General features: G+C 36.8%; 1 protein-coding gene across 1 annotated transcript in view; it reads left to right on the top strand.

Annotated features, from left to right (window-relative positions):
* MALRD1 (MAM and LDL receptor class A domain containing 1) overlaps positions 1-16,726 on the top strand; it is a 964,362-nt gene that overhangs the window by 11,147 nt on the left and 936,489 nt on the right. The window contains 1 exon segment of the mRNA XM_012556720.1: positions 6,512-6,652. Coding sequence (XP_012412174.1) covers positions 6,512-6,652 — 141 coding nt within the window.

Genomic DNA, 16,726 nt, shown 5'->3' with positions numbered 1-16,726 from the left:
CATGTCATGCTTGGCACCTTATCTACTTTATTGTTTGTAAACAAACATCATTTCTGTTGTGCATAATGACACTAAAGGCTTAACTAGGAATCCTAAGAGAAAGCTTGCCTTCTGGTGTGAAAGTCATCAAATTTATGAAACAAAGGACCTTGAATCACAGCTTCTAAGGAGTGGCTGGTGGATTCAAACTGCTGACATTTTGGTTAACAGCCATAGCATGCCGTAGCTCTTAACCACTGTGCCACCAGAGCTCCATCAAGAAAATAGGGATAGAATATAATGTTCTCTACTACCTAGAAATAAAGAAGCTGTGGTGGTGCAGCAGATAATTGTTTGGCTACTAACCAAAAGGTTGGCCATGGAAACCACCTAGTTGTTCCATGGGAGAAAAGACCTGGTGATCTCCTCCCATAAAGATTATAGCCTAGGAAACCCTATGGGGCAGTTCTACTCTAACACATAGAGTCGCTATGTGTTGAAATTGACTTGATACCAGCTAATTACAGCCTGGAAATAATTGTGACTTTCCAGTGAATAAGTCTTGAAATGCTTGATTGAATTTGGGAGAGCAATTTTACTTATTGAGAGAGATACTGCCAACCTATTTACGAAACAAACAAACAAAAAATAACAGGAGTTCATTTGTTCATGGGTTAGTTTATTTGATGGGAAGTTTGTCCATGCAAGATACAGCTTTCTATTCAGGGCCCTATATTCACCTTTATAGAAGCTCTTCTGGCCCAGCTGCTACTCTGGAAGAGAGCAAGGATATGTCAACAGCTATGCAGCATTTATAGTACTAGAGTAAGTACTACTGCACGCTAGAGTGAATTCCAAAGCCTCGTCAATATCTCTGCAGAAATCATCAGACACCAGGAAACACTGGAGATCTCCTTTGAAAGTTATTGTTCTCTGAAGATGTTAAAGTTGACACAGCCTTTGGTAACCCTTTTCTCACTGACGTAGATACCATCAATAAAACAATTTTTACCACACAGTTGATCTCAATAACTTGAGGATAAAGGCAATGATATGACATGAATCCAATTTAAGTAATCTTTGTGAATTATAGAAGTGCTAATTCCAAATTACATACATTTTTAGTTAAGAGTTTTTCCTCTTTTGGTATCAATGAAAACATTAAAGTTAATTGTGTCAAAGATGACATGAACCTTTCCCTGATAAAAATAAATCAATTAGTTTCAAATTGTTAACACTAATAATAGCAGTCTTTCACTGAAATTTACTTTTGAGTGTAATTGAACTTTACCTTTATTGAATTGGTGTATTTTGGCTTAATTTACTCCTTTTCAGGAACTGGCCATTAATTTTTACATTGAAAATGAAACTAAGGGAGATGGTGCTTTATGAAGATGTTTTTATATGTAAAGTGGTAAAATGAATTGTATGCAGAATTTTATGATTATGTAATTCATAGCTTTCCTCAAAAAAGGAAGGGCTCAGTACTTATGGAGAGACTACATTTGTGCATCATAGCACTTTTAGAAGCGAGACATGAATCATCAATATGGTTCCAGGCAAAATTGTGATATTAGTGGTTTGCTTTTAATGCTCTTTACTCCCCCCTCCTCTAGATTTTCCTAATTCTTACCTTTTTCTCTATCTCCTAAGAACTTCATATTTTGATTCTCTACCCAGTTCATAATTTCCAGAGTTAATCCTGAGTTCTATATCAATTTCTTCACTGTTACCACTATTAAAACTATATTCCATTCCTTCCCACTTCCTCAGAGCAGTTCTTAAGTTGACCATAACTTTCACTTGGGGACATAATTTTATATTTTTCTTTCCATTATGGTGGTAATAGGAGTCCCTGGGTGGTGCAAATGGTTAAGTGCTCGACTTCCAGCCAAACAAGTTGGTGGGTTCGGAACCCCAGAGGCACCTCAAAAGAAAGGCCTGGTGATCTGCTTCTGAAAGGTCACAGCCTTGAAAGCCCGGTGGAGCAATTCTACTCTGCACTTATGGGTCACCATGAGTTAGAATTGACTCGAGGACAGCAACTAACAACAATAACAATGATAATGTCAATGACTGAATCTATGAAGGAGTCTCCAGTGAATCTTAAATGAGAGAATCCAGCCCTGTGGAAGTGAATTCAAGAGATAATTTGGCTTCCCAAGCAACCCTGAAGTCACAACATTGAGGCATCCTTCCTTTCTGACTAGAGTATGCCTGACCTTTGGGATCATAAAATTGAGAACAGAATGATAAGATCCACAAGTTCAAAAATGAATGCTTAGAAAACTTTCTGATGCATTTTTTGAATAGCTAGCCATTATTAGAAGTTCACAATTGCCTTTTTTTATAAGAATTAGCTGAAAATATATCTCATTAGAATCATCTTGTAACAAAAAAAAAAAAAAAAAAAAACCCCGTTGAGGCTATTCCGAGGGAAACATGTTTTATTTAGCTATTTTTCTACTTCTAACACTTCCAGAAATCATCATCGTCTTTGTGTATTAAAAAGAACAAAAAACATTGCAAACAGACGTCATATAGTCAACTAAGTAATTGTACTCCAAGGTAATTTCTTGCTAGTTAAAGAAAATATTTGACATCTATATGAGAGTGTGTGTACATTTCATGCACCTAATTGTTGACATATGGTCATAAAGATATTTACACTTTGATATAAACATTTTATAATCATAAACAGGTCATTGTAAAATAGCTGGAAACTTGAAAATGGACACATTTATGTAGACATGTTCTCAGCTAATTGGATAACACTTTTTGAGTATATAATTTAGTTTATATTTTGTTCAAATAGATTCCCTGGATCACTAGGTGGTCTATACAGATAATGATTGGGATTTTCCAGCTATTCTGAATATTTTAAAAGGTCTTATGGAAATTATAAATTTACCTATGGTATGATTCATAGCCAACACCCGGCTGTCAGTTTGTTGTACTGTGGTGGCTTGTGTGTTGCTATGATGCTGGAAGCTGTGTCACTGATATTTCAAATACCAGCAGGGTCACTCATGGTGGACAGGTTTCAGTAGAGCTTCAGACTAAGACAGACTAGGAAGAAAGGCCTCATGATCTACTTCCAAAAATTAGCCCATGAAAACCTTAAGGATCACAACAGAATATTGTTCAGTATTGTGCTGGAAAATGAGCCCCCTAGGTTGGAAGACGCTACACAATAATTACAACAATGGACTCAAGCATACCAATGATGATGAAGATGGTACAGGACAGAGCAAAGTTTCTTTCTGTTATGCACAAGGTCGCCATGAGTCAGAGATGACAACAGCTAACAACAACAGTGATTCATAAGCTACTCAAATTTCTTTGCTTTTGGAAGAATGATGTCAACTCTGTCAGCAATACTGGTTTCTTCATGCTGACTATAAGCTCTGAGAGAACTCTAATTTTAGGGCTTTGATAAAAATGGGACAGTGGATTAACAATTAATGCTCAGAGCAGAGCTTTAAGAGCTCAGGTTCTAAAATCAAAAAGACCTAGTTCCAGTCTTGGCCTCAGCACTCACTAGCTGTTCTATCTTGACCAAGTTACTTAATATCACTAAGACATCCTCTAAGTTTCTCCATTTTTTAAATGGAAGAAAATACCTTCTTTGTGGGATTGTTGTAAGGAATAAATAAACTATTGCAAGTAGAATGCCTAGCAAAGAACAAAGAATTTCAACAAATTATAGTTATTAGTATTCTTGTTATTGCAGAATACAACTGGTTGGCAAAATCTTTCAAAGTAAGGAATTTTTGAAGAAAAATAGTAAAACGGACCTTGGTGACAAAGCAGGTTTAGTTAATGTTATTTAAAAGTGATATTTCTAAATCAGCTTTCAGTACCCATTTGGATGCTCTAAGGAAAATATACCAGATACATTATTGTTAAATAATATTGTCATCGAGAGAAACTACTCTGAGCTTAAAATGAAAATTAAGAGGATTTATTCAGCATTAAAGATTCCTTCATAAGAGGCAAAATGAGGATTAGGTCCTCCATATTTTGACCCTGTGTGGCCTTCTTTCCATCTGACCACTGTCTTAGGCTGGGTTCTCTAGAGAAGCAAAACCAGTAAAGTGTATACATATATATATAGAGAGAGATTACATCAAGGAAACAGCTCACGCAATTGCAGAGGTTAGAATGTCCCAAGTCCGTGGATCAGGTTAGAGGCCTCTCCCAAGTCACACAGCTGCAGAAGCTGGCAAGCCCAAGATCGGAAGGTCGGAGAGCAGGGCTCCCACTCACAGGCTGTGCAGATCGATGAATCCCAGGTTTGGCAGATAAGCTGACAGCTCAAGTTCCAAGAACGGGAGATGAGACAACAGGAAGCAGCCGCAGGATCCAGAGAGAGCAAAAAGCTAGAACGTCTACTTATATACAGATGCGGGCCACACCCCCAAGGAGACTCCGTTTCATCTGATTGGCTACTCACAGTATATTCAATCATGGGAGTGATTATATTAAAACACAGATAATCATGGCCCAGCCAAGTTGACACACAATCTTAACCATCACAGTCGACCCCTTGTCAACTTGACACATGTACACATCTCCTTAAACCATACATAATCTCTGAATAAAGACAAAGAGAAAGTCATACTTGCGCCTAACATGATGCAACTAACATGCGTACAATCGAAAACGCACTAGCCCCATTTACAGCTTATATTTTATAAGTGAAGGAAACAAAAACATTCGATGCACACATACAAAGTACAAATACTCAACAATTACAGTCCCCATTTCTGCAACTGGTCATGTGGCCGTTTTGGAGGGACACAATTCAATCCATGACATTCCACCCTTTGGCCCCCCAAAAATCACATCTTTGCAACATGCAAAACATATTCGTCTCATCGTATCACAGCAAAAGTCTTAACTCCAAGTCCAAAATCCAAAAAGTCCTCTTCATCTGTGAAATCTAGACTACAAGTTATCTGTTTCCAAAGGTACAATGGCAGAACAGGCACAAGCTAGACATTTCCATTACAAATGGGAGAAATTGCAGGGAAAGAAGGAATAATAGGCACCAAGCAAGTTAGCAGAACACATTACATTAGCCCTCAAGGCTTGAAAATAATCTTCTGTTCTCTGAGACAACTTACACAATAGCCCTGCCCTCCAGACGCTAGGTATTGGCCACAGTCTCTGGATTCTGAGTGGAGGCCCCTCAGCCCTGGTCTTCAGCTCCGCCTTCCAGGCCCACTGGGACAGCAACTCTGCTCCCTCAGCTTCAGGCACACCATTCCCCTAGTCCATCAGAGTGACAACTCCACCCTTAGAAACACCAGGGGCCATGGCTCCACCCTTTGAAACCCCAGAGGTCTCGGCCATACATTGTGAGACTGAAGCAGCTCAGCTTCTTGTGTTCCTTGTCTCTTCAGCTTCTGCTTCCTGTGGCCTCTTGGCCCTCGGGCCTCATGCCCACATCTGCCCTGCTGGGGTAAGTGTTCCGAAGCTCAGTAGCTCCACCAATTAAGTGCCTGGAGGCACCCCACTCTGCCAGGAAGCCTCCTGCACACAGGCACTCAGCTCCCTCGCTCTGTGGGTCAGCAAGCCTAACTCCACCAATAAGTGCCCGAAGGCACCCCACTCCTCCAGGAAGCCTCCAGAGCGCAGGCACTCAGCTCTCTCACTCCATGGGTTGGCTACAGCGCTGTCTCACACTTGTCTCTTGGTTCTGCTGCTGCTGGTTCTCTGTTGTTGCCCCTTCTCTGCTGCTGCAGGTTCTCTGCCACTGCTGGTCTTCTGCTGCTGCTGCACCTCTATTCATTCACAGTTTCAAAACCGTTTCCACATTTTAGGTATCTGTTAGAGCAGCACCCCATTCCTGGTACCAAATTTCTTAGTCATCTAGTGCTGCTCTAACAGAGATACCACAGTTGGATGGATTTAGCAAAGAGAAGTTTATTCTGTCACAGTCCAGTAGGCTACAAGTCCAAATTCAGGGCATCAGCTCCAGGGGAACGCTTTCTCCATGTGCTCTGGAGGAAAGTCCATGTCATCAGTCTTCCTCTGGTCTGGGAGCTTCTCTGAACAGGAACCTCAGGTCCAAAGGACGCGCTCTGCTCCAAGCACTGCTTTCTTGGTGGTATGAGGTTCCCATGTGTCTCTGCTCGCTTCTCTCTTTTATATCTCAAAACAGATTGCATTAAGACACTGATCTTGTCAACCTCATCAGTATAACGTCATCACAGTGATAGAATTTACAACACATAAGGAAATCACGTCAGATAACACAATCATACAATACTGGGAATCATGACCTAGCCAAGGTGCTACACACATTTTTTAACCATCACAACCACACTAGTTTTTCTAAGTGGTAATTTATCAAAATGTCATATGCAAAAAATGCTTTGCATTAATGAAAGAGTTAAAGTGTGAAAAATAATCTTTATGCTAATATACGTTTGTCATTTACTAAGCTTTCTATTTCGACTATTGTCTCCTTTCTTAGAAAGCCAAACAGGGCTGTGAAATCTAATTTCTTTATTTCTCTTATTAGGCTCCTATTATGAAAGATGTAATTTTGAGGATGGGCTCTGTACTATGACACAGGATCAAAGTCTGCAACTTGGATGGATAAAGAGAAATGGAATGTCTGATACTTCACCTCCATTTTATGATCACAACGGTGATATGACTGGTAAATACTTTGGATTTCTTTTCTTTCTTTATTTTTTTGGAAAGTGATTAACTAAGGGATTAGAATCTGGACTGATATATAATATATATACATAAATAATTATATATGTACTCTTTAACCATTTTCAAAATGTTTATAATTCTAAAATAGCATACCAGATTATCTTAATTGGTTTACTGGGATCCTGAGAGCTCTATCTAGGTAGTAACTGGGATTTTCCAGCTATTTTGACTGTATGGAACTTGTAAAATCAAAACATGATAATACTGCATACATTACCTCTTTCCAAAGAGAAAAACACCAAATATTGGAAAGGATATGGAACACTGGGAACTCTAAGACTGTAGGTGGGTGTGTGAAGTGGTACAACTACCTTAGAAAAAGCTCTGGGAGTTTCTTATAAAATTAAACTTTCACTTACCCTGTGGCACAGCACTTCTACTCCCAGGTATTTACCAAAGAGAAATAAAAATATATGTCCACTAAAGACTTGTACAAGAATGTTCAGAGCAGCTTTATTCATAACAGTCTCAAATGGGGGGAAAAAAAAAGCACAAGTATCTATCATAGATTAATAAATAAATAAACTCCATGTTTATACAATGGAATACTACTCAGAAATAAAAAGCAAAGAATTACTGATACATGCCACAACATGAATGAACCTGAAAAGCATTGTGCTGAATGAAAGAAGCTTCATACAAAAATGTATGTACTGGATAAGTTCATTTATATAAAAGTTGTAGAACAAGCAAAACTAATCTATGGTGGAAAAGAAATCAAAACAGTGGTTGTCTTGGATGGTAGAGTTGGGGAATATTCTTGAACCTTCTGGGATGACAGTATTGTTCTGCATTTTGTTAGGGGTTTGAGTTGTATAGATGAATGCATTTGTTATAACATCAAATAGCAGACGAGAGATTAGTACATTTTGTATAATGTAAATTTTACCTCTAAATTAAAAAAAAAAAACAAACAGAAAAAGGATCTTAATGTATATTTAACTCTAGCTCCTAGGAGGACAAACATTTTCTTAAAGGACTAAATAGGAAGATTTTAGGCTTTGCGGGCCACATGGTCTCTGTCACAACCACTCAACTCTGACATTGTAGCATGAAATTAGGTGTAGACAATATATGAATAAATGGTCATGGATGTGTTCTAATAAAACTTTACAAAAACAAAAAGATGGCCCATAGGCAGTAGTTTGTCCCCATCTGAGTCTAGTTAATGATATACACGCCGAAGTATTTGGAGGAAAGTGTACTGTTGCCTGTGACTTTCTTTGAATGCATCAAAAATATGGATTAATAGATGCAGAGAGTGATGGGTAGATGGATAGATATATGATAAAGCACATATAGTAATTTTAATTGCATAATCTAGAAGGTCAGTATATGGATATTCATAGTAAGAATTTTTCATATGTTTGAAAACTTATATAATAAACTGCTGCTAGTGGAAAAAACTATACACATGATAAGTGGCTACATAACTCTTGCTTACAATTTAATAGGCAAAATAGAGTTAATATGGTCATGAATTAAGAAACCCAATGTAGATGAAACTTTCAAGGCTATATGGACAACTACTCCTCATAACCAAAGAAATGCCCCCTACTGGGTCACTGCTGGTGAATAGCAAGGACCTCAAGTCCTAGGCTAAGACTGCCAGGCCTTCTTAAGACAAAATAAATATATTGGGTGCTGTTTAATAGTGTGTGTGTTTCATAATATACAGATATTAGACTCAATTTAATAATTGATCAGAATAACAAAAGCTCTAATATTCCTCTTAAAAACAAATTTTAAATGCCCAAATAAGAAAGATAAACTATAGTGTAAAAGAAAATGATAACTTTTCAAATAAATAGTTAATTATTTTTGATAGCCTATACACTTTAGATTTTGGATCCCTGGTGGCACAATAGTCAAGAGCTCAGGTTGCTAAGCAAAAGCTCGGCAGTTCAAATCCACCATTCACTCCTTGGAAACCCTATGGGGCAATTCTACTCTGTGAATTAGTCGGAACTGACTTGACAGCAATGGGTTTGTTTTGGTTTATACACTTTAGATTTACAAAGAATCATACATGTAAAAAAAATCTTATGTATTACCTTGAGTATCAGCTGGACTCTTAAATTATTTAAAACTCATATTCTTACCCCTATTATTTTTTAAATTAAGTTTTAATATTAATGCAAAAATATATTTGAATTTTTTGTAGTGATACTGCTTTTTCTAAATGCAATGCTATATACTTAAAAAAATTAATGCTACACTGTAATCACTCTTCTCCGGGCTTTAGTAGACTTCAAATATTGACACAATGATATTTTTAATGTTCTAATACATTTTCAAGCTTAGCTCTGAAAACTTCTCAAGGCACTGATTACATGATGACACATTATTTTGAAGCACTGGAAAATTATTTCAAGAGTAAGTCAATCAAGTATTTTATTAATGCTTATGAAATAAAGATTTTTGAATGGATACAAGGTTCTACCAAGACTGTATTACCATTTCCAAATCTGACAGCTAAATGCAGAACATTTGCTGGTTTAAAATTATCCCTACAGAAATATGCATAATTTAACATGTAATTGTATTTATAAGATGGATGCATTGCTATTATTAAAATCGCCAGCTCTCAATTAGTTACGTCAGGCAATATCTTAGCTGTTTTTGCCTATGGAGTTTGTACTATCATTATCCCCATTTTGTAAATGGGGAAACCGAGACCACACCACTGCAGGATGACAGGGCCAAGATTCAAACCCATCTGACTTCAGAGATCTTAAATCAAAAGAGGTGATACAGCTAAAACGATGACTGCCTAAAAACACATCAGGTTTTTTTTTTTTTTTTTTTTTTTGTTATTGTTGCTTATTTTTCCCTGAACATTTTTTTGTGATTTGGGTGAAAGTTTACAGAACAAATTAGTTTCCCATTCAACAATTTATACACATTTTGTTTCTTGACAGTAGTTGCAATCCCCTCAGTGTGACAGCACTCTACCCACTTTCTCTTTGGGTTCCACGTTTTCACATGCACATTTTTCCTGCCCCTTCCTTCCTTCTGAACTTGGTTTTTGGGCAAATGCTGCCTTTTTGGTCTCATATGGTTAACTGTTCTGAGAAGCACATTCCTGACAGGTGTTACTGTTCACTTTATAGACCTATTGTTTGGCTGAATGGTAATCCCCAGGAGTGGGTTTAGTTCCAGGTTTGAAGGGTGTCTAAGGGCCACAGTCTCAGGGGTTCCACCAGTCTCTATCAGACCAGTGAGTCTGGTCTTTTTCATGAATTTGAATTTTGTTCTATATTTTTCTCCCACTCTGTCCAGGACCTCTGATCTTGATCAGAGCAGTTGGTAGTAGTAGCCAGACACCATCCAGTTCTTTTGGTCTCAGGCTAGTGGAGGCTGTGGCTCATGTGGTCCATTAGTCGTTTAGACTAATTGTTTTCTTGAGTATTTGATTTTCTTCACTCTTTTTTGCTCCAGACTGGAAGAGATCAATAGTTAAATCTTAGATGACTGCTTGCAAGATTTTAAGACCCCAGTCACTGCTCACCAAAGTAGGATGTAGAATATTGTCTTTATGGACAATGTTATGCCAGTTAACTCTCCCAAGACTATGGTCCTAAGCACTCAAGTCCGGTGACTCAGTCCCTCAATGTGTTTGGTTATGTTTGGCATATACGGGGCAAAGTTATGAAAAAGTTTTCATAACTTTGTCCACTGTATGACCTACTATATACATGTATATATTTGCAGCACATATAAATACACATGTAAAAATATCCTCTGCCAAACCTATATACACTCTTGGGCATACTCCCATACACCATCCCAAACCTGTTCAGCTTACATATCTACCTATGTATCCACTTGTAAATTATTTGTTATTACTGTTATTGCAGGATTGTGTACGTAATAGTATTTACTTTTATTGCCTTTTACTTTTATGTACCTCCCAGTTTCTTCCTCTGCCTTGGTCATGTTGCGCTGACCTCTCCCTTACTGTGTATTGCCTTTCCCTTCACCCAGGTTAATGCATGTCTAATATCTAGCTAGTGATTTTCCCTCCATCCCCCTCCCATCCTTCCGTGGTAACCATCAAAGAATGTTTCTTCTGTATGTAAACCTTTCCTTGACTTTTTATAATAGTGGTCTCATATAATATTTGTCTTTTTTTAATTGGCTTATTTCACTCAGTATAATGTCCTCCAGATCCATTCATGTTGTGAGATGCTTCGAGGATTCATTGTTATTCTTTAACATTGCATAGTATTCCATTGTGTGTACGTAGCACGGTTTGTTTATCCATTCATCTGTTAATGGGCACTTAGGTTTCCATCTTTTTGCTATTGTGAATAATACTGCGATGAACTTGGGTGTGCACGTATCTATTCGTGTCACGGCTCATTTCTCTAGAATATATATCTAGTAGTGAAATTGCTGGATCATATGATATCTGTATTTCTAACTTTTTGAGGAAGCCCCATAGAGTTTTTCACAGTGGTAGTACTGTTTTACAATCCCACCAGCAGTGTATGAGAGTTCCAATCTCCCCACACCCTTGCCAGCATTTGTTGTTTTCTGTTTTGTTGATCATTGCTATTATTGCTGGGGTGAGATGACATCTTACTGTTGTTTTTATTTGATCTCTCTAATGGATAATGATCACAAGCATCGCTTCAAGTATTTGTTAGCTGCTTGAATGTCTTCTTTGGTGAAATGTCTGTTAATGTCCTTTGTTCATTTTTTAATTGAATTATTTGTTTTTTTGTTGTTGAGGTGTTGAAGTTTTCTATAAATTTTAGAGATTATTTCCTTGTCAGATATGTCGTTACCAAAATTTTTTTTCTCAGTCTGTAGTTTCTCTTCATTCTTTTGCAGAAGCCTTTTGATGCACATAAGTGTTTAATTTTTAGAAGGTTCCAGTTGTCTCATTTACCTTCTGCTTTTTGTGCATTTTAGTTTTGTTTGAGAGTCTATTTATGCCATAAATTAGGGCTCCTAAGTTTGACCCTATTTTTTCTTCCATGATCTTTACAGTTTTAGGTTTCACATTTAGGTTTGTGATCCATCTTGAGTGTTTCATTTTTAAGCAAATGGTTGTCCAGTTTTGCCAGCACCATTTGTTAATGGGACTCTATCTTCCCCATTTAATGGATTTTGGCCCTTTATTGAAGATCAGCTGTCCATAGGTGGATGGACTTACTTCTGGGTTCTCAATTCCGTTTCATTGGTCAATGTGTCTGTTGTTCTAGTACCAGCCTGTTTTGGCTACCATGGCTGTATAGTAGTTTCTGAGATCGGGAAGTGTGAGGCCTCCTACTTTGCTCTTCTTCTTCAGTAGTGTTTTGCTTCTTCAGGGTCCTCAAGTAGTGCTTTGCTTATCCTAAGTAATAGCTCGTTGTGGTTTCAATTTTAATTTTTCTGGTAATGATTGATGTTGAGCACTTTTGCATGGGTTTATTGGCTATTTCTATACTGTTCTGTCAGTTTTCTGTTCACATATTTTAACCTACTTTTTATTGGGATGCTTGTCTTTTTATGAATGAGTTGCATGGGTTTTATATATCTTGAATTCCTATCCTTTTTAAGACATACGTTTTATAAATATTTTCTCCAAGTGTGTGGAATGCATATTAATCTTCTTATTGATATTTTTGATGACTAGTTTTTAATTTTCATTAAATCCATTCTTTTTCTGATTTTTATTGTATTAAATTTGTTGACATGAAGTTGTTTGTAATATTCACTTATTATTCTTTCAATGTCTGTAGGATCTGTAGTGATGCCCTCTTACATTCCTGATATTGGTATTGGTTTTTTTATGCTCTTTCTCTGCTTTCTGTCTGTCTGTCTCTCTCTGTTGCTAATTTTGATGGTATCTTCACATAAATTTAACTTTGATTTTTTTTTTCTATTTTTTTGTCTGCTTTCTATCTAATTGATTTCTGTTCCTATATTATTTTCTTCCTTCTACTTATTTTAGTTTTATTTTGCCACTGCTGCTGTTGTTGTTTCTTCTCTAGCTTATTAAGGTAAAACCTTATATCATTGATTTTAATCATTCTAACTAATAGTTTAATTATTTTGTTCGCATTTTTGAAGAATCAGCTTTTGGCTTTGTTGATTTTCTTTATTGTTTGTCTTCAATTTCTTTTATTTCTGCTCTTAGATTTATTATTTCTTCCTTGTATTTACTTTGGGTTCCCTTGGCTCTTATTTTTCCCCTCAGTGGCGCAAGTGATTAAGAGTTCTAATCCACCAGCTGCTCCTTGAAAACCCTATGAAGGCAGTTCTGCTCTGTCCTGTAGGGTCGCTAAGAGTCAGAATCTACTTGATAGCAACGGGTTTTTTGGCTTTGGTTATATTCATTATCATTCAGTTAAAACATTTTCTAATTTCCCTTGTGATTTCTTTTTTCACTCATGGGTTATTTCGAGGTGTGTTGTTTGCTTTCCAAATATGTGTGGGTTTTCTAGATATCTTTTTATTATTGACTTCTAATTTAATTGTTTTGAGCAGATGACATTCTTGATTATAATTCTTTTGTATATATTAAGACTTGCTTTATCATGCAGCATATAGCCTATCCTGGTGAAAATACCATGTGAACAAAGGATCAGACAGTAAATAATTTAGGCTTTTCAGGCTGTACAGTCCATCTATGTTTCAGACACTCAACTCTGGCAGTGTAGTGCAAAAGCAGCCACAGACAATACATGGAATTTATTCATGGCTGTGTTTTTATTTATGGATACTGAAATTTGAATTTCATATAATTTTCATGTATTGTAAAATATTATACTTGTTTTGAATATTTTTCAACCATTTAAACATGTAAAAATCATTCTTAGCTCATGGGCTGTACAAAATTAGGCAGCAAATGGGATTTGTCTGCAGGCCATCTTCTCGTCTGTCCAATAAGTATTAACTGTGCCTTTTAGGGTTTGACATTATGCAGTATTAGGTATATATGTGAAAGATGAAATTCCTCATTTAAGAATTCAGATAAATTATATCCTTAATTTTAGTGGCTTGTGTTCAAATTTGTAGCAATCTTAGGGGAAGCATACCTTGATATTTCTATATAACATCAGTTTTATTATGCTCTTATTTAAAACTTCACCTGCATTTTAATTAAGGAGGAGATTTGGTTATGATAACTGAGCTCATTTCTTAGAATAAAAATACAGACAGAACGTGTTAGTACAGTAGAATTATGGTGAGTTTTTCTACTTATCTCATTTTTAATGTTATAGTTACATTATTTTTATATGATAGTGATTATTGTTAATTTCAATTAAAAAAAATTTTTATTACCCCTGATAAATTCTGGGAGGACTATTAAGACTATTAAGATATAGGCCCCTTATCAAGGTATTTATGATCTCTTTGGGAAGCAAGGTTGGGAATAAAAAAAAAATTACAGGAAGAAAGAAAAAAGTGCTAATATTATGGGTCTCAGCAAATTGCTCTGGGACTACCAGCAAATTCTGTCTCTGGAAAGCAGAAGCCATATGAGAAAGGATTTGAAAGATGAGTAGTATTTCACGGACAGAGAGGTAAGAGAAATGATATTTCTAACCGAAGGAAGCATGTAAACACCAGGTAGAGATAGTTGGTATTCTCAGACAGGGAAAGCAGTCTTCTATGACTAGAGAGTACTGTCTTTAGAAATGCAAAAGATTAGGCTGAAAAGATTTGTTGGGAAATGCAAATGTCACTGACTTTGCCCATCAATACCATTTCCTTCCCTTCTTTTTCCTCCTTTAGTCAAACTCCTTCACAGCTGACAATCAGCAGAAATAAGAGGCAATGATGGATGTGTAGCAGTGGCTGAGGAGTAGCATAAAAATAATGTTTATGAGGGCATGCATATGTGGTACTTAAATGATTCATTCTGTCTCTAGTTGTATTTTGCAGAGAGCTTTAGTTTCTTCCAGAAATTCTTTGAAATTTGACACCTATTGTTTATTGGACAATATATTATCTATTTATATTCCCATTTCTTTTATTTCAAATTCATAGTGTACATCAGCTGGGGAATCACAGTTGACAACCTAGACATTTATTTGAATTAACAGGTATTACATCAATGAAATTTCACCAGATAACTTTAGTAGTCAAGCTGTCAAATATCTTAAAGCAAATAATATTATTCTACGGATGAAAACTAAAAAATAGTATTTTCTCTAATTTCTTTATTGTTGTTATTGTATCAACCGTAAGGTTGATTCCAACTCATAGCGACCCTATAGGACAGAGTAGAACTGCCCTATAGGGTTTCCAAGGAGTGGCTAGTGGATTTGAACTGCCGACCTTTTGGTTAGTAGCCGTGGGTCTCAATCACTACACCAACAGGGCTCCATAATTACTCATACCAATATATAAATGTTTTCTTATGTATCATTTGCTTTCCTTTTGACAGCACTGTGTCTTTACAGACAGATGGCTTATTTATTTGTTAAATTTATATGGATATACATTCTTCAAAATTAATTTAGCCACAAGTGCAAAAATTCACACTCAACAGAAATACACAAAACCGAATAACAGTGTATTTAAATAAATATAATACAAATTTCAAAAGATATATCTTTTGAATCGTGTCTAGAGGGTCAATACACTGAGATTCTGTCAAGTGAGAGAGGGCAGGGAATTCTACTGATTAAAGTGGTTGGAAAGTACCCAGTACTCTGCAGATGAACTCTGGGAATTATGATAGGTACTCACATTGGTTTTATGTATCCTACAGTGAATTAGTCAAGGAAGAACTTACAGTAACTCCAACTAGTTTAGGCTTTACAGACTTTGGTCAGCATCTTGAAATGTAGCAAATGGAACAATAAAAACAAATTAGGAGACCTGATGGTACAGTGGTTAAAGCGATCAACTGCTAACTGAAAGGTCGGCAGTTCAAAACCACCAGTGGCTCTGCAGGAGAAAGGTTGGAAACGCTATGGAGTCACTATGAGTCAGAATCTACTTGATAACAGTGGGTTTGGTTTTTGGTAATTATGGTAGACAGATTTCTAAAGATGCCCATCCCCTAGTTATTCCATAGTAGAACTGCCCCATAGGGTTTCCAAGGCTGTAAATCTTTATGGAAGCAGACTGCCCCATCTTTCTCCTGTGGAGCAGCTGGTGGGTTTGAGCCATCAACCTTTAGGTTAGCAGCCAAGCACTTAACCACTGCGCCATCAGGGCTCTCAGAAGAATGAACAAATCTGTCTTGGAAGAAGCACAGCCAGAATGCTCCTTAGAAGGAAGGATGGGGAGACTTCGTCTCACATATTTATTAGGAGGGACCAATCCTTGGAGAAGGACATCATGCTTGGTAAAGTAGAGGGTCAGCAAAAAAGAGGAAGACCCCTCAGGGTGATAGATTAACACAGTGGCTGCAACAACGGCTTCAAACATAACAACAATTGTGAGGATGGCGCAGGATCAGTCAGTGCTTCCTTCTGTTACACATGGGGTCTCCATTAGTTGTAACCAACTGGACAATACCGAACAACAACAAAGTTATTCAGTCTATTGTTGCAGCTATTGTGTCAATCTATCTTATTGAGGGTTTCCCTCATTTTAGCTACTGTAATAAGCATGTCTTTTTATAGTGACTGGTCTCTCCTGATGACGTGTCCAAAGTAAAGTGAGTTGAAGTCTTGCATTCTTGCTTCTAAGGAGCATTCAGATTGTATTTCTTCTAAGACTGATTTTCCATTCTTCTGACAGTTCACGGTATAGTCAATGTTATTTGCCCACACCGTAGTTCAAACACATCAATTCTTCTGTCTTTCTTTTTCACTATCCAACTGTCACATGCATATGAGGTGACTGAAAAGACCGTGGCTTGCGTCAGACACACCTTAATCATCAAAGTGACATCTTTGCTTTTTAAAACTTTGAAGAGATCTTTTGCAGCAGAATTTCCGGATCTAATACATTGTTTAATTTTTTTTTTTTTTTATATTTTATTGTACTTCAGGTGAAGGCTTACAGAACAAATAGATTCTCATGAAACAGTAGTACACATGTTGTTTTATGACATTGG

This window comes from Trichechus manatus, unplaced genomic scaffold (assembly GCF_000243295.1).
Source record: "Trichechus manatus latirostris isolate Lorelei unplaced genomic scaffold, TriManLat1.0 scaffold00075, whole genome shotgun sequence".
Classification (NCBI taxonomy): domain Eukaryota; kingdom Metazoa; phylum Chordata; class Mammalia; order Sirenia; family Trichechidae; genus Trichechus; species Trichechus manatus.
This window is presented reverse-complemented; position numbering and strand designations above follow the sequence as displayed.